Source organism: Melanerpes formicivorus, unplaced genomic scaffold (assembly GCF_026170545.1).
Source record: "Melanerpes formicivorus ecotype bairdi unplaced genomic scaffold, bMelFor1.0.p_v2 SCAF_6, whole genome shotgun sequence".
NCBI classification, from domain to species: domain Eukaryota; kingdom Metazoa; phylum Chordata; class Aves; order Piciformes; family Picidae; genus Melanerpes; species Melanerpes formicivorus.
Window position 1 is genome coordinate 23,355,384 of NW_027142358.1, and position 19,101 is coordinate 23,374,484.

The following is a 19,101-nucleotide window of genomic DNA, read 5'->3' on the forward strand; positions in this document are numbered from 1 at the left end:
CGTTATTGTAACTACTTTTTTTATCGTGTCTATAAATAGATGTGCTCTTATGTGTACTGAGAAGCAGAGTTGGGCCAAAAAAGTCATTCATTCTGCGTAATCAATACTTGAAAATGTCCTGGTTACTGGCTCAGATGAGACCTTGCATTGTTAGTTCTGTAGCTGGGAAAAGAAATGTTGACTAGTAAAGATTAAGGGCTTTTGCTTTTCCTTTTTATGAAATGCTAATGATGAAGACATGTTTGATATACTGTGAAATACATTTCTCTAATGTGAAGTTTCTGCTTTTTGTTGGGAAGGAGATTCAGTATTCAGTCCCTGGAGGATTTTAGAATTTGTAAATATAAAATTATCTGCTTCAGTGTTGTTGTTTTTTTTTTTTCTTAAAAAAAAAAAAGGTTGGCAGAAAGCCAGCTTACTTACATTACTGTAATAGATTTGCTGACCTCTGACATCTGCTGCAGAGAAGTACATTGAATTTTTCATAATATCGGATGATGCAGATCTAAAAACTCCGTACGCTCTGCACCATTATTTAATTCAGGACTTATGAAAGCAAAATCTTTTTTTTTTTTGAGTAGCAGTTTATACGTGATTAAACTTAATATTGCCGATCATAATAAATCAGGATTAGTATAGTACAGATTTGTTAATCTAACTTGTATTGATTTTAAGTTGGCTTTATTTAAAAAAGAAAAAAAAAAAAAAAAAAAAAGCCTGGCTTTTCACAGTGACTGAATTTAATAAGAAGCCCTGTGATAGCAAAGACTCCCCTACTGTTTCTGCTCTTGGCTGGAAAATGTTATTCTTGTATTATTCCAGGGGAAAAGAAAAAAAAACCAAAAAACCTCATGCTGCTAAAAATCTGCTGCCTGTGGAAAGATTTTTTTTAATACAGTAGTGCTTACATATTCTATTTATGTTAATTGACTTATAAATAATACATTTTATTAATCTTAATATTGGGATCTTGATCATGATAAAGACCTTTTTATTTGGACTCCTTGTAGGCTTTACAAGTAAATATTCTTCTGAGCGCAAAATATTCGCCCTCTTTTCCTCTTTTTTAATGAATACTTTGATACTTCTCCCCACCGTGAAAAACAGCCACACTTCAAAGGCACTGAAAACGTAGCTGTTGTTTCCAAAATGTGGCGCATTCAAGGTATTTGGCTCCTGGTTTTGGTCATTGCCTTTACCTCTCGTTTCACAAAGATTGATTAAATCTTTCCTATGCTGCAAATATTTGACAAAAAAAAAAAAAAAAAAAAAAAAAGAAGAAGAAAACCTCCTGATGCTGGTTTTAGACATGTCACATTCTGCTAAACTATTTGGCTAACAGCAGATTGCATTCTTCCAATGTTGGGCAATATTGACCTTAAATTGGCTAAGCCGTCTGCTTTCATGGCATGTGAGCTGGCTGCTTGCATGTTCTGAGAGCTGTATGAGCTTTATTACTCCTGCACTATAAAAACTTCTAATAATCAAATGATAAGATCATATCCTGTGGGTAATTGTCTCGTACCATGACAGGATAACTGAAAAAACATTCAGTGAAAATTGCAACCGTTGGAAATCTCTACGTGGAGCGGCAATTGTTGGTGTGGCTCGCCTCCGTGCTGCTCCCCGGGGTCTCACAGCCTGCGGTCCTGCCCAGCTCCTCTGCAGCTGCTCCCCCTGGCCCCCAAAAGCTACCTCAGCGGCGGCAGCAAGGAACAGCAGCCTGTCGGCCCTCATTTCAAATGAGGAGGGGAAAATCCTAGAACAAGCCATCCCTGTGTTTTGATTCAGTTTTACCTTAGTCATGCCGCCTCCCCAATACACAAAACATTTAATTCCAGATTTCCTGCCGCTGGCTCCAGGCCTTTGACCGGCTATGTGAAATGTATTTTTACTGCTGTCGGCCTGCCAACTGCTGAGCTCAGTGAAAAATAACTAAAATGAAAACCTTGTACTCCCACATGAACTCTTAAGATCAGAAAAGGAAATTTAAGCCACGGTTACTAATTAGCGCAAAGCTAATGAGTTCTGGTGAGGTGCAGTGGGAGGAGGAGGTGTTTGTGTCCTGCGTTACCCTACAAGGCTTGGTGGTGAGCACGCGAGCAGTGATTAATCATGTTGGCCCAGGCCTTGCTCCTGTCCTGGCCATAGCCACAGGGTTAATCATGCGGTGTCTTTAATGGGAGGGCCCGCTGGTGGGTCAGGAGAGTGTCTCCGTCTCCCGTGGGCTGCGGGACAGCGTCTGAGACCTTTACAGATGGAATATGTAGATTTTTAATGGGTGATGTGTTCCCATGGAAACAAAACAAAGTCAAACACTCCCCTTGCAGTGCTAACAATTATTGTAATAAAATGTGTTTTTATTAAAAGCGATTTTAAATATTTAACACATGGCAGAGCGTCCTCCACGTTGCCCTGCGTGAAACCCAACCTTGCCTCTAGTGAAGTCCAAAGCGCTTTGTGCAGTGCAGGGAGGAATTTGGTGTTTTCACCAATATTTGAGCTTTGTGAGTGAAATGCAGCAGCCTCAAGTATGAACAAGATTATTTTTTCTTATTCTGCTTAGTTATGCTTTTTATTATATAAACATTAACTGTAATATTACAGTGGGAAGCAGGTATTTGGCAGCTACGTATTATTTTGCTAAGTTTGCATAGAGGGAGCAGTTTCCAGTTTTAGCAGCTGTAACGTGTTTAAACTCAGTTTGTAATGGGATCTGAAGATGAATATTCCCTGTGGGCTCTGCTTAGCTTCATTACTGGAGCCCTGCCAAATTCAGGGCTAGAAAGTATTATTCACGCCTCTTTGCACATATCATGTCAGAGCATGCTCAGTTAATGAATTTTCTTTCTAATATAGCTTAAATTAGGTTTATATTTTAACATAATTTATGTTGTATTTTATTAAAATGTAAAATATTATGATCATGGGCAATCTAATTTCTGCTCTCTTAAGCCCAAACTGTGTTTGAACATCTAAGTATGTAAATCAAAATTGCATGCTTAGAAACGGATTCTGGGATAACAAACGAATATCTGAACCAAAAAGGTTTCTGCCTTGGAGTCTTAGATTAAAGATAATTAAAGATTCCTGGTATTTGAACAGATTTATGTTGTTTATAAGCAAAGTACATTTTCTTCATAGAGTCAGCCTGTCTTTTTTCTAAAAAAAAAAAAAAATAAACACCACCAAAACAAATTATGTTTGCTGTATTAAAGTTCATATTTTTAAAGTATTAATCCCACAGTGAGTCATTAATCATACCAAATGCATTATAAAAACTTTAATCACTGAAGTTGAAACTGAGATTGTAATGCAATCCATCCTTTTTAATTATATCAGTTATTTTTCCTTTCAGATCAAGAATTGCAAAGGGAAAGCAGATAGATTAAAACTCACTGGGTGCAGGGGAGGATATTTTTTGTTTGTACTTTTTTCTTGCTTTTTTAAAGTGATTTTGTGCACTTTGTGGAGGACAGTTCCACAGTTAAGAATTCGCTCGCTTTTACCTCTTCTCTCTCCTTCCTCTAAAAATGCCTCACTGGCAAATGCAGGGAGTGTGGTGACTGTCCTGGTATGGGTATGTTGCAAGGGTGGTGATGGGCTGGTGCCAGTGCAGTTTGCCAGGTGCTATGCCCACTACTGTGCTTTCCTGCAGCCCTGTTCTCATCTTCTGCTGAGGCCCTGGCACTCACCCTTGCTCTCAAGGGAACCACCAGCCTGGAAATGGTGTAGCTGTTATCAAGATGGCTGTGGCTTTGTAGGTGTTTTCCTGGCATTTCCTGCATGTTTTTAAGGGCAGGGAGAGAAAAATGAATGGTGGATTTTCTTAAATCAGTCTGAAAAATAGTGGCTCGTATCCTCGTCTGGTACAAATTGATGTAGCCACACAAACCACTGCAGTGTTACTGATCCACACCAACTCAAACTTCACTGAATTTATGCCACATGATAATCTTGCCAAATAAATTGATTTATCATACTTGGATTTATAGACGTAGAGTTTACACTGTTGCTTTTATGGCATGGAAGAAAATGGGTTTATTAAGTAAACTGCTTGTAGTACATACATTTTGTTCTTTGCTAGAATGGCAAAACCTGATCAATTATTTGTTCCTTAATCCCCTAGATTAATCCTGCCATATGAAAGATTTATTAAAGGAGAGGAAGATAAGCCACTGCCTCCAGTGAAACCTCGAAAACAGGATAACAGTTCCCAGGAGGGTGAAACAAAAACAAAAGTGTCTGGAACAAAACGCATCAAAAATGAAAACCAAAAGAGCAAGAAAGAAAAAGATAATGCACAGAAACCCCAAGATGCATCTGAGGTTGGTTGCCTTTCTTCTTTTCAACTTTTCAATTAAAAATGTACAGCTTTAATCACATGAAATCCAATGATAAAACACACAATTTAAACTGGAGAATTCCAACCAGTTGGGTTTGCAATGGCAATTCAGTTGTTGTGGTACTGTCTGTGTTGGGATTTTGCTGGGCTACATACAGCAACCAGTTAGTTCCATACTGCGTAGCAGCGATGGCAGAAAACCAAGCACTGGATGTAACAAGTACCATTTCTGCTCATTGTATTACACAGTGGTCACCACTAAAAGATCAGCAGCTGCCAAAAGGAAACCACACAGCTACCACAGTTATTTCCCAATCTAAGTACAGGGTGCGGGAACTTCTAATACTGCTGATAATGCTGTGGTAGCTGTTGGACACAGCTGATTTTTGTAATGGTAACCTCTGGATCAGCCCTTCTTTGCTCACAGATGTATGCACGTCTATCAAAAAACTTAACACTCCTCAAGATTTTTATTGCATTATACTAAATTTCTCTGTGGACTAAAAGGTCAGATGTTGAGAGAACCAACTTCTAAGCCCTAATTGAGACCAACTTCCCTCTCACATGCCACAGATGGTTTTCCGCTGAGGTAGATTCCTATTCTGTCACCTGCTTCACGTGGCAGGCCCCAGCTTCCACAAAGAGACATGTTACCTGCAGACATAAGACAGCCCTCACTGAAGAGATTTTCTGTTCATCACCCAGGGTAAAGCAGATCAGTAGAACTTGTATTTGTCTGCAAATAAGGGTAAATTTCATGTGTTGCTAAATGATACAAAATCAATGGGGTTTTTGCTCCGGTGTTACTTACGCACTTTGTTTCACACATCCTGCCCACTCTCTCCTGTGCCCTGCTTGCACCCTGTGTGAACGAGGCGGTGACGCTCCTCACACACAACCCCTACACAAGATGTTGCTTTTCCTCAGTCTGCCAGATCACAGCAGCCTTCAAGGCGTTGCAGTGAAAGTAAGTATTTAAAGAATGTTGAAACACATGACGTGCCCGGCAGACTATGGCTGCTCCTTTGACTTCATTGCCGTCTGGCAGTCCTGTTTCTAAACCAGGTTGGAAACTGGTATTGAGTCAGCCACCAACAGTACTCCTCATTGTCTAAAATATTTGAAAAAGGCAATGCAGGACCAGTAAACATGTCCACCTCGGAGGCTTTGTGGACCCAGTTTTGATAGCAGAGGATTTTGATTTTTGTGTCCCACTACCTCTTTATAATTTCATCTCACATCCAAATTACAGTTTGATTTTATTTTTTTTAATTGCCTTGACCAACAGTACCTTTAATATCTAGTGTTAAAAGCACTCCACAAAGAAGGGAGGGTTTTCTGTTTTCTCTCACACTGTTCTCTCCTGTTGGGGAAAAACCCCTCCATTTCTTATGGAAGATACATAGAGCAGAGAGTACACATAAACCTTCTTTAGTGACTGGTTGCGGTACAAATTGCCCAAAGCAAGGAGATGCAAAGTGAAGGCTTAGGCTCCTTTCCCCTGTCACTCCTTCATGCCTGGTAATATATTTATTGAGGGGTCTTGAATCAGCAAGATATGTTACACACCATCCATACCACCACTGCTAAGCAAAATGTAACAAGTTGGTAACAGAGAAACAGCCTTGACTTTGAATTTCCTTGCTTTTGTTGCTCCCTATCAAGCTTCCTGCTGCTTAAACTGCAGTTATTTTTGTGTGGTTTGCAGGAAGAGTTCTTTAAGCTGCGTTAATTGGAAATGTAGGGAGCCTAGACACGACCCTAAAAATGTACAATTATAACAATTTTTTATTCTAAATGGTACCTTTTATATCAGAATTAATGTCTCCTCCCTGACTGGGGTGGAAGACTTGTCCTGCCCCTGTCTAAACAGTGTGGACAATTAAGGACCTCAGCTTTAGCAGGTCACAGGACCAGCAGAAAGAAGATGTCCAGCTCCTTTGGCTGGAGCAAAATCCAGTTCTGCTGGAGCCAGGCAGAAGGTTATATGTCCCACTCTCCCCAGCTGTCCCCCAGCAGTGAAGTGCTGTTTCAAGCTCCACATTTGGGTGCAGTCCTCATCCAGGCACAGCAGTGGTGGTGCCTGGAAGCCTCTATAACCACACATGTAGGCATGGCTCCAATAAAGCCATTGCTTAAACCGTTTCTGCATGTGGCCCAGAAGCTAGCTTATAGCTGTGAGCTCTAAAATCATAATCAAGTTACAAATGTGTGGTCCTCTCAATTGCATGTTCAACTAATACACTATAAGTATGCAGGGAGAGAATATAACTTTAATTTATTAGGGTAGCATTTGCTTTTGTGCTCTTCACTGTTTTCTCGCTGTCACAATGACATTGTCAATATAATGAGATACCAGACAAAATGCTATTAGCCTTAGACTGCACATTTCTTCACAATAGCTGAAACTTCAATCAAAGTGTTGCTTAACAGAAACAAAGAGAAGAATGTACAGTTATTAAATATGATTTCTCCTTTTTTTTTTTTTATCCTCCTTTCTTTGCTCATTTGTCTGGTATTTTCCTGTAATTTTATAAGCTCAAGAGACTAGCAGTGGTACTTTGTAAAGGACCTAATGATGGTATTTGGCTGCAAAAGGCATCTATGAGTTTAAAAAGAAGTTAGGATGACTAACAGACACTGTAACTAATAGGCCAGCCAAACAGACAAGAATATTTAAAAGCAGCTGTGAAGAAATAAATCTCTGAGAGGGCTGGATTCATTAGGACCTTCTCCGATCCCCCACTCCTATGCCAGACCATAAAGCAGCATTTAGATAATAACTTTCTTGATGCGTCTTATCTTTACAACGAAGAAAGAAAGAAAGAAAACAATAATAATAAAGGACTCACACAATGCTGCTGTTTTATGACTGTCTTCCACCACGACATGTCAGAGGAGAGTGACAGCGGTTTTGAAAAGGGCTGTCAATCAGCTGGATCACAGATGGGACGCTCTGGTGACCTCTGTGGGTCACAGTTCAGCCAGCTACATAATGGGATGAATAGTGTGAATTGTGCACACAGGCTTTATTAATGGGGGAGCAGAAAGAGCTGCGGGCCCATTGACGATATCGTATAAAAGCCATGTTTGTAATAGCAGGCACACACACTTACTGAATGTTGACAACTTCATTTTAATCCTTTAATAAAAAAATGTGTGTCCTAGTTAAGCTGTGGCAGTGATTTTCTGCCTACAATAGGGATTCCTAGTATGCCATTTCTATCATTTCACACATTAACGTAGAACGGGGTGTGAATGATCTCTGTAATTGCTGAATTTTAAGATAGCTACAGCGGAGAGACTTTTTGTAGGAAAAGACATTGGAATCATGTCGTCGTAGGTGAAGTGGGCTAGCAAAAGAAATTGCTGCAGCCTTATCATTTGTGTTAAGAAGTATGCTCCCCTGCATTTGACTAATTAATTTTAAAACAGTGTAGCCTCAGTATTTATCTGTCCGTTTGAGGCATCAGTGCTTCTCATCAGGTTACAAACATTTGCTGTTTTGAAATGCTTTATTGTGAGCCTGGCAGAGATGGTGTATTTCTTCATATTTCCAGGAGGTACGTCTCTTTATTTGAGTCCAATACCTGGTATTAGAGCCTTTGTGATAGAGCAAGGTGATTGACAAGTACTTCTCTAGAAGCGGGCAGTGGTGTACCGTGTATATGCTTATGAACAGTCTGCCAAAAGGCACTGCATTCTTACCGCTGTTTGTTGAATCTTTTTATTAGATTTCATCAGAACAAGAGAAGGATCAAGAGTCAGCTGACCACAAAAATTTTCCTGAGCATCCTACAGTGGGAGAGATGAAACCACCTGTACAAAGCCCTCCAGCTCTTCTACCAGATACATCTCGGACAGTGCCTCTGGAAAAGACAGACCTGGCAGAAAGCAGCATGAGCAGCGAGAAAACCAAGGAGGAAGTTCAGCACTCATCCTCTTTCTCAAGTATATTTGTGTCCTCAGAAGAAGACACAGTTCTGGATGCCACCATCACAAAACAATTACACTCCCCAGCAAATGCCCTCGAAGATACAAAGGCTGAACCAAGACTACACAAAGCTTTTAATGACAGCATAGAAAGCGAACCTCCAGAAATGTCCTTCACGGCTTTCCCGGTTCAGCTGCCCGCTCAGAGCGACACAGAAGATGACAAATTGCCAGAGATGGCCGATTACATTGCAAACTGCACAGTCAAAGTGGACCAGCTGGGAAACGAAGATATCCACAATGCACTAAAGCAAGCACCCAAAGTACTGGTAGTCCAGAACTTTGACATGTTCAAGGAGAAGGAGCTGCCTGGATCCCTGAATGATGACTCCACTTTTGGTTATACACCTCTGCTCTACTCAAAGGGTAATCCAGGCATCATGTCACCCCTGGCAAAAAAGAAACTGCTGTCACAGGTGAGCGGAGCAGCCCTATCGTGTAGCTATCCTTACGGTTCTCCTCCACCTTTGATAAGCAAAAAGAAACTGAACAGCAGAGATGAACTGTCCTCAGGCATATCGCAAGGTCCCCACGCCCCTAATTCTGATCCTGTAGCAATCAATAGGCCCTCGGTCATACAACATGTGCAGAGTTTTAAAACCAAGGAAGAAAGGAAATCGATTAATGATGTTTTTAAACATGACATGCTAAGTAAACCGGATCTTCAGCGCTGTGATTTTTCCAAACATCACCTCAGTTCTCTTGCCGAGTCATACGTACCGAAGATGGATATCCAGGACTGCAAAGATAAAATGAGTGAGAAAAGGGCACTGCAACACTCCCATGTGCCCACTTTCTTGGCAGATTTTTATTCATCACCTCATCTGCACAGCCTTTATAGGCACACAGAACATCACCTTAATAATGAACAGGCATCAAAGTACCTCCCCCGGGACATGTTCAGAGAATCTGAAAATATTTCTAATTTTACTCAACACAAACACCAAGAAAAACGAAATTTAAATTATTGCCCGTCGTTGCATCCGCAAGAAAAAAAGGCAGCAGTGGAGGCCTCTTCAGATGATCAGCCAACAGATTTGAGTCTTCCAAAGAGCATACACAAACAGACTGCAAAGGCTTCAGGCTCCAGCCTCCCTCATTCATCCATGGCTCAGCAAGAAAGCAAAGGCATCTCCCCATTCCAGACTGCAAGCGGCCCAGCAGTGAGCCTAGATTGTAACCCCAAAGCTTGCCGTGTGTCCCCCATGGCCATGACAGCTCCAAAAAAACACAGTGAGTTGCTCCACAGATCTGGGAAGCAGCAGGCCCAGAGGCTGGAGAATCTGAGGAAAATGGAGGGAATGGTGCATCCTATAATCAGTCGCAGAACAAGCCCTCAAAACGTGGGGGCTGCCCGGCCTTTGAAACGGAGCCTGGAGGATTTGGACAAAGTTATTTCTGAAAAAAAGATCCGAGCTGTCTCTCCTATGCACTTACCAAAGGAGACCTCGGCAAAAGACAAGGTTCTCGACCCAGAGGGCGAAGGCAGCAAGCCAGTGCATGGCCTCCATTCTGGCAGCATGATGGAAAGCCACAAATTTCCCCTTTCAGGCCCCATCTTCCCAGGCTTGTACCCAGGAAGCCTGTGCACGGGGCTGAACAATCGCCTACCACCTGGGTATTCTCATCCCCTGCAGTACTTGAAAAATCAGACCATGCTTTCCCCACTAATGCAGCCATTGGCTCTTCACTCCTTTATGGTGCAGAGACAATTCCTCACATCCCCTGCAAACTCTCAGCAACTGTACAGACACTTAGCTGCAGCAACACCTGTAGGAAGTTCCTACGGTGACCTTTTGCATAACAGCATTTATCCTTTAGCTGCTATAAACCCTCAAGCTGCGTTCCCACCTTCCCAGCTATCCTCTGTACATCCCAGCACAAAACTGTAAACCCTCTTGCTCACAAAAAAAGTCTGAGGAGAAGTTAGTGACATTCCTCCCCCCATTATGATGTCTCGCAGGTGTAGCACTCTGCAGTTTTGTCAGCCAGGATGCAGTCATATCCCGCCTAGAAGAGCGCTTCAGAATTTGATGGAGACGGGACTGCTTCTTTAATTCTTGCTCCCACGTCAGCACCCTCACCCCTTATCCCTGCCCCTGCAAAAAAAATCCCAAAACCAAACCAAGAAAAAAAATGAGGAAAAAAAGAAAAAAAAACCCTTGGATTTTGCATATGTGTTTTCTGAAAGGACTTGTATATGGTAAGAGCAAATGTTCAAAGGGAGCCGTGGAAATGCAGGCCCTGTCCAGTGCTCACTGAGATCCCAGGTGGGGTTACATTCGCGCTGAGCTGAGCTGAGGACCAGAGACCCTGCATTGTTGCGAATGAGTCAAGGTCTCGACTTGAACCTGGAAAGGAGAAGCAGGCCAAGAATCTGTACAATCAGTGGATGTGCTTTTTGGGTAACTTTTCCTGACTTTTAAGGATTCAATCAATGCAATGTATAGTAAAACGGCAATAGATTTTTCATTTTAACACTATTAGAATAGAAGGGTAAACACTGTTTAATTTGACTGTACATATCCACTTCATAAACTACCGCTGTCACATTTGGTCACAGTAATTTATATCCTTTTTGTTTGTCCAGTATATCCTGTGCTCTTTATGTTTGTTTTTTTTTTCCTTTGTTTTGGGTTTCTTTTGTTTGTGTTTTTTTCTTTCCTTTTTTCCCTTTTTTTTTTTTTTTTTAATTAAACAGTATCATTTTATCTGCCACTTCTTTTAAAGGCTGTATCTGTCCTCATTTTTTTAGGTTTTTTTTTCATATTTGTCATTTTTCCAGTTTCTTTATATTTGGAGCAGTGTTTTTTGTTTTGTTTTTGTGGTAACGTTTACTGTTTACAAACTGAAGCAACTGATTTAATTTTAATCTTAATGGTTATAAACATACTGTAGGTGATGTTATGGTGCAAGGATGACAGCAAGTATCCTTTCCCCTCAATCCACCCCTGCAAGGTGCTGAGCACCTCTCACCCTCCTCTGGTTGTTGCGATGGCTCTTAAGCCACTTCTTCCCTCCCACCGAGCTTTGCTTCCCCATATTGTGGTCCGTGAATTTGTTGAGCATTGTACTTAACTTTACCTAGGCTGTGAAACCCTCCTGCCTACCAGAGAAACAGTCTAGAAAACAAAACCTCCCTGGCATAGGCTGCTGGATGACAAAGGAGTCCCAAAAACGGAATTGTGGTTTGTTAGAATGTTGAGAATTTCAGAAATTAGGACAGAAGCCAATGTGGATTTGGATCAGCATCTTAAGGGTCCTGTGCCCACACGTGTGGGCAAGGCTCAGTAGGATCAGTTGGGGGTTGCGTGCAGTGGTTGGGATGGTCCTTCCACACACCCCCAGTAATCTCAGCTTCTTCCAGGGCATCCTTTTGCAGGAGCAAAGCCCGGGTATGGAGGGGCTGGGTTTTCCTTATGAAAGAGCTTTCCTGTGGATGTATATTTACATTGCAGGACATCACCACCATGCAGCTGAGCATAGACATCAATAAAGCGAAGTGTGATTTGGAGATTTTTTACAATGTGAAAACAGTTGTGATTCAGACCATCTCAGTTACTGTTCAGAGACAGCATAGTCAATACAAAAAGAAAAATGGAAACTACTAAGGAAGACTTTGCATGCTAGGCATGTCATTAAATTTTTCCCGTGATATGAAGCCAAATACAATATATAATGTATCATACTTAATATCCAAAGGTGGAAACCAGAATAATATACTCGTCTACTGTTAAAGATCCAGCTTCTTCAATTAAATACTTTATATTCCTGTGGTAAAACTATATTTAATTGATCAATAAACAGACTAGTAGAACTTAGAACATGGATGTGCCAGTGCAGATCATCCTGCTGCTCCACAAGTCGTACAGGAAACTGAACCGCAAGCTCATCTGGGCAGAGGCCACAGTGTGGAGGACATCTCTAGTAAAGTTGCACTAGATGTGAATCACCTGGGAATCAGGGGTTTGGGGGGTGGGGGGAAGGAGGGTGGGGGGAAGGGGAGAGAATATAAAACTCTACAGCAAACAGAAGCTTGTCATGTGTTTGGTAAAGCAAATGCTTCTCTTCCTTGTTTCAGTTCAGTTGTGTGTCCTGGAGTTGTGCATTTGTTTATGCCAAGTGTCCAATTTCCCTTTCGGTTACATCCTGTTGGAGTTCCATGGTAGGCTGTGTGGAGCTATGCTGAGGCAGTGTGGGGCTGGAGGACAGGGAGAGGGGAGGAAGGCGAGTCCTCGCCAGCCTCACAAAGGGATGCGCTGCTGCTGGCTGGGGAAGCTCATAATACACTGGGCAAAACGTCAGGGCAAAGGAAAAGGAATGGTAGTATAAACTCCCAGCAGAAGCAGTGCACTATTTGTTTGAAAACTCTTAAGAGAATTCTTGGAAATCTTTCAAAAGGCTATTGAATTCTCCATTAGCTGAAAAGTCCTTTTTTTTTTTTTTTAATGTTTTAAATGTGGCTTTGTTTGCATTGTTTGAGTTCAAGGGGCCTTATTATGGAATGAAATTGCACAAGCCTTTCTTTGTGCAATCAAACCATTGTTATTGGTAGGTTTGTAAAGGAAACTGTGGAATCTAATTGGCAATAGACTCATAAATCTATTTACCAGGAGCCAGTTCCAAGAAATGTTGCAATTCAAATGCACTATGTCCAGGATTCATTAGGGATGCTAAAGGTTGTGCGATTCAAAGGAGAAGGCCCGGCAGCAAACAGCTCGCGTGTAGCTTCTGGCCACACACTGAGCCTGACTTCCCAAAAGACAGGGGGAGTCAGATTTGACTCCCAGTAAAATCCTTACCCCTAGCAAGTGGGATGGGAACAAGGTGGCCTTTTGCAGCAGGTCTGTCTTGGCTGCACGATGGCCTGGCATGAGAAGTTTGCCTGGTGCACCAGGAAAGTAGTTTGTCCTAGCTGCAGAGAAATCAGCTGGGCAGTCGCTGGATATGGCATGGGAGACAAGCGCTGCACCTGCCTCCACCAGCACCTCTCCTGCACTGCTGCTGGGGTCCCCTCAATGCTCCCCACCCGCTCCTATCCTTTGTCAGGTCAGCAAGGTCGTATCTGCTCTGGCTTTGCAGTTATGATGATTTTAACGAGTATTGGGACTTGTTGCGCTGGTGTGAGGCAGGCAGTGTTGGTTGTGCTCCCCTGAGCACTTCCTGCAGTGTTTGCTGTACACGTGGTGAATATTTCACTTGTTCTCTCCCTCTTCCCCTCCTCTCCCCCCAGCCCCACAGTTTTAAATATGTTCTAATAATGGCAACGTAATCTACTAGCTGTTTATACTTTTTTAACTTTCTTTTGTTGTAAATATTGTATACTTTTTGTGATTCAAGTTATGTAGCCTATATGCTCTGTAAGGTGATGATTTGTATATATAAAAATGGCCCAGTAATATTATATAGTTTCCCATTTAAAAGGTTATTGAGTAACCTTTGCGTTAGTTTAAACACTACCAGAAATAAAGCTGAGCCAACTATAAACAGTCAATTTTTGTATGTTTTCCAAATTGTACTTATTAATGCTTTTGATACTGTATTATGTGCCAATAGTTTCCCAATCACATAGCAGGCAAAAGATATTTTGTACTTTTTGATCCACTGTAATATTTAATAAAAAATGTTACTATCTGTTCCCTCTTGTGTTTGATTAATAATTCTGTAAACAGTCCTTATCACTATGGATTACATGTTATCCCATCCAACCTTTCAGCCCTCTTATGTAGGATTTTCTTGAGAAAATATCTTCTCCTGCAAATGATTAGATTAAAGAAATGGAGGTTTGCCATTGCCTAGAGGAGGAAGAGACAAGATCTTCAGTCAGTGCCTCTCTTTTGACAGGATGCTCGCATTAAAGCATGGCCGTGGTCAAGCTGACTGTAGGAATAGCTTTTAAGGGGATAACATCCATGCTCAGCAAGTGGCTCCAATAGCACATTTGCTCTGTTTGCATCTCAGAGCAGGATTTTTTTCCCACGAGCACTGCAGGCTTGAGCTGGGATCTGAAAAGCGCCCCCTGTTCTTCCTGGCTTGGCTATGAGTAAGATCATGGAGCCAGGTGCTGACTACTAATTCCGCTGATGACAGTAAACAGCCATGAAGTAAAATTAATTTGTACTCTCTTCCTTGACAGGTCCAAAAAGCACCCCTACAGCTGGTGGCCCTTTGAGAAGCCATTACCACAGTGAGTGCTGTTGGAGCACTGTTACTCTCCCTGTCCCACAAACAAGAAAACCATTTGCTTGGATGTTGATCGGGACCAGGTACTGTCCTTGCCTGGCACATCTGGACAGGTGTGCCTAGTGGCCAGGGCCACTTGCTGTTCTCACATTGTAGCTTAGATCTGTGGTCCTGGGCAGGGCATGTGCAAGGATGCCTTCCCCATCCCTGGGATCCTAGGAGTCAAAGCCATGGATAGGCCCGCTATCAGCAGCTGCCACTGCTCTGGGCACTTGTGCCCTGCTTTGCGTGCACGGCTGAGACTGTTTGTCCGTGCCCACAGAGCTCTTTTCCACTCAACATCTCCAAGGGCAGCACAAGCCACAGACAGAGACTGGTGTGCAGTTATGGTATGGGCTGCTGTCAGAGATGTAACACCCTGCCTGTGGGGAAGTCCCAGAGCATGGCACACTGCAGGGAAGTCGTTGCCCTAACTGTGCTGTAGCCAGGCTAGCGCAGACAGGGTTGATGTCAGCATTAGATGAGACTTCCAGATACATGATGTGGTTGAGGGAAAGTCTCGAAGTGTTTCTTGTGTGTGCTGGGAAGTAAGGGGAAATATCAGCTGGGAGAAAGAGACAGCCATTAGACATAGATTAAGCAGTGCAGTGCTGTGAGTTCACTGAGGCTGTGCTCGTGCACAGGCTGGATGTGGCCAGGGGAAGCTGGGGTGCCTCCTGCCCAATTCTCACACCCAGCTGTACAGAGCAGGTCCATGCAACCCCTCACATCCTCTCCCACAGGTACAAGTCCAGGAGCGGACATGAGGGCAGGACGGGCACCTGTGTCATGGTCCACTGGCATGGCTGCCAGTGAGGCACTTCCTGAACCAGCAAGAGGGTCACCACTGCGCTGAAATGCCCTCGACATAATCTCTTGGTGTCTGAGTCCTCATTCATTCATCTGCTCTTCAGACTGGACAGCACAAGGACTTCCACAGTGAGCTGAGGGCTCTTTGTTTTGTCTCTTGCTGTCTTGCCTTTCTGCTATCACACAGCAGCGCCCTGTGCCATGCTCCTTAAACTCACAACCAGCACACCAGAAAGATTTTAAGCAGTGCTTCTGGTTGTCTCTTGTTTGTGGGCCACGGCAGCCTGCGTACCTGATGCACACACCTCCCAAGTACCTTACAGGTTCTTCACAGGGCTTTCACCAGCAGGCAGGGCATGAAAGGCTGGAAGCAAGTGGAGGTGCTGGGGGAGGATCCCCCTTCCCTGGATGAATCCTGGGGTATGTAGCTGGTAGCAGATGTTTAGCCAGCAGCTGCATCTCCCAGCAGCCTCTTGGGGCTTACCCTAACTCCATCGACCCCCTCTGCCATACTGGCAATGTTTCTGCTCCAGAAGCTTTCAGGAACATTTTTACAAAAGTTTCTGCTGTTGGGAGGAGCAGATTACCTACAGACACCACCAGTAATCCTGTGGCACCGTAATTGTTCTGGGAAATGGAACACTCAGCCACAGGCTTTCCAGGAATATCAGACACCTTCAGTTATTCGTCGAGCAAGAAAATGGAAGCCTGTATCTTTGCCTTCCCCAGTTTGGATATGCTCACAACTGAGATGCTGTCAGAGCATGTTGCCTCTCCAGCTGAAGAGAAACCTGGGAGGGCTGGATGGCATCAAGGAAAGCAAAAGGAGTAGCCAGAAATGTAGCCCATCTCCCTCAAGTGCCCTGGACCTGTGACTATTGGAGGTTGGTATTTCTGCAGGAGAAACCTATGACTCTAGCCAGGGCCCAGCAGTGCCCTTTGAAGTGGCATATACCCAGCAAACACACAGGGATGTAAGGGCTGTGGGATACGACATAATCTATGTTTTCATTCAGCTTTTTGATTTATCCATTATGTGACTTTAAAAAAATGCTCCATCTAGTGTTTATGTGGGGATTGAGTCCCCTGAGTCACAGGCAAAGCGTGGGATGGGATGTCCTCTGTCCTGGTGGTCATTGACCCCCCTCCTTCCCTGCAGCACTGGGACTTCAATTGTGGGCCCAGCATTTATGCCTTGTCCTTGGGAGCTGCACCCTGCACCTTACTTCCCCCAATATAACAAGGGGGCACAAAAATCCTGGTAGCTTGCTACATTTCCTCCTGCTTGTGGAGAGTGAGCTGCTCAACAAGTGGTTTTTTTTCAGTGATGAGCATAAAAGCATTCAACAAATTGGTGATTAGCCAGTTAGTTGTCTTGCAGCAGTCACCAGGCCTCCAGCCTGAGCCTAGTCCCGCAGTGTGGGTGCAAACCTTGCCCACCCGTGTCCCCAGGGGCTGTCCAGGGGAAGGGATGTGGCCTGCTCCTCCAGGAGAAGGGGAATGGCTGACACTGCCCAGCCCGTGGAAGTCTTGAAGAAAGAAGCAAAACCACAGACTTGCAAATTTTATTCAGTTTGCTGTGAAGTTTACTCAGGAAAGGCAAAACCCACACATCCCTCAGTGTCTGAGGCAGACCGTCCCTCAGAGCTTGGTGGCTGGGGCCTCCTCATTTCCCCTCAACGCCCCTCCTCTGCTGCACGCCCTGCCACCATGGGCCAGCACCATGCCAGGAGGTGACACTGCAAGGTGACACGATGCCACAAGAAGATGCCATGCTGTGAGGCGTAACATGCTGTGAAATGATGCCATGAGGTAAGGCCATGCTGTGAGGCGATGTCATGCCCTGAGGTGATACCATGAGTCAGTGTCATGCTGTGAGGTGAGGCTGTGCCATGAGGTGATGCTATGCTATGAAGTATTGCCATTAGGCAATGCTGTGCCCTGAGGCACTGCCAGGCTGTGATGCTATGCTGCAAAACTTCACATCTTGTGGAAGCCAGTCAGAACTGATCATCGGCCATTTTGGCGCCAAAACTTTCTGTGTTGAAACAGGCAGCCTGTGGCCTCCGAGCACTTGTGCACGCAGCAGGTGCCCCCCTCACACCCGGAGGCACTGGAGGGGTGAGCAACAGCCCCTGTTTATCCAGGGCCCATCACACAGGGCTGTGGGAGCTGCAGTGCCAGCAGATAACCTCACGTTCCCAGGGCCAGAGGCTGTGTCCCTCCTGTGAGGAATCGGGCACCACAGTGTGGCTGAACTGTGAGTATCATGGGGAGAGGAGTGGTTTGCCTGGAGAGTGGGCAGCAGGCAAAGGCGGAGGGCAGCACATACCCAAAAGATTAAGACAGGTGTAATGGACATGGTGGGATACCATACCAGGAGGATGAAATTATTACATCTCTCTCAGACTGCAGATGGTTTGTGGATGCACCTCAATATAATTTAATTGACTTTACAGGCCATCCAGATGTGTTTAAGCAGAGATGAAGTGGGTATCTGTATGGCTTGGAGCTCACTTCAGCTCTTACAATTAATTTATGTGAGCATCTAGTTGGGGTTCAATTGCTGGTGGTCAAGGATGGTAAGCCCAGGGAGCACTAAAACTCTCAAATGTCCTGCACATGGTTGTCTAAAGCCCAGTCTGACTTCCACTGAGGTGCCTGGAATGTGGGCATGAGCAGCATGTGTGGTTCCATGGGCAGGCAAGGGCCAGGCAGCTTTCCTGGGATAATACCTTGCTCCGGCCCCCACCACTACCTGAAAGCAATGCTGGGAAAACACCAGGCTGCTCACAAAGCAGATGTGCAAGGGGTGCCATGCTACCCCATGCACTGCTTCCTGCACTGCTACTCAAACTCCCTGCCCTCTGCAGGGAACACGTGGGATGCTCCTTCTCTCTCAGGGCTTCCTCATGTTTTTGTCTGCAAGCTCCCCAAAAACCAGCCAGGCAAAGCAAGCTTTCCCCTTGTGCCACCCCCTCCAATCTATGTGGAGCTTTTAAATGAGGAATAAAGCCATTTGTTTCTAATTATATTTGGCAGCTGCTCAAAGAATTTAGGACTAAAGCATGCAAATTTTTTGCTCCTGATTAAAGCACTTGACCTCATAAGCAAAAAGCAAAGATTTCAACACACACCCACAAGCAGACTAGGAACAAGCTACAGAGAAAAGACCAAAAAGAAACCCCCCCTTTGCTTAGCTACACCAAATAATTCATTATGAAACAAAAGGCAGAATATTTAGTGCGTAACTCAAGCTTGCCTAGGGCTCAGCTAACCTCCCAATTACTGCTTTAAAAGCAGAGAGCTCTTACTCTGAGCCGAGGCGTGTGTGGCAAAGACCCACGTGCTCCATTGAGCCCACAGTTTGCACGTGACCAAGACCTGGTCGCTGCCCATGGTGTGGTGGTGAGAGAAGGCCTAGCTCTCCCTCCCCCACAAAGAAAGAAACCACGGCTGACTCAGTCAGAGAAGAAAGCACCTATCATGGGCTAGCACCAGCACACCTAGTTCCCTACACCCAGCTGGAAGGACAGCTGTAGTGGGACCTGGTGGCAGGGGTATGCAAGTTGCCATCATCCTTTTTCTTTTATTCCCTTATTACCAGGCTGAAATTGTTTATGCCCATCCGAAGAAGGATGTAGCATCCTTAGCGCTTCATTGCAAGCCCTGGGGTGCCTGGGACAGCGAAGCAGACCCTCCTTCCTTCCTTCCTGCCACCCCTCAGCACA

At 44.2% G+C, this 19,101-nt stretch overlaps 1 protein-coding gene across 6 annotated transcripts in view; it reads left to right on the plus strand.

The window, feature by feature from the left end:
* Window positions 1-12,306, plus strand: part of ARID5B (AT-rich interaction domain 5B) — a 118,966-nt gene extending 106,660 nt beyond the window's left edge. For all 6 annotated transcript variants that reach the window (XM_068140098.1, XM_068140099.1, XM_068140101.1 and 3 more), the window contains 2 exons: window positions 4,130-4,328; window positions 8,080-12,306. In XM_068140098.1, the coding sequence (XP_067996199.1) occupies window positions 4,130-4,328; window positions 8,080-10,230 (2,350 nt within the window). In that variant the 3' untranslated portion in view covers window positions 10,231-12,306. The remainder of the gene's footprint in view (window positions 1-4,129; window positions 4,329-8,079) is intronic.
* The last annotated feature ends 6,795 nt before the right edge of the window (window positions 12,307-19,101 follow it).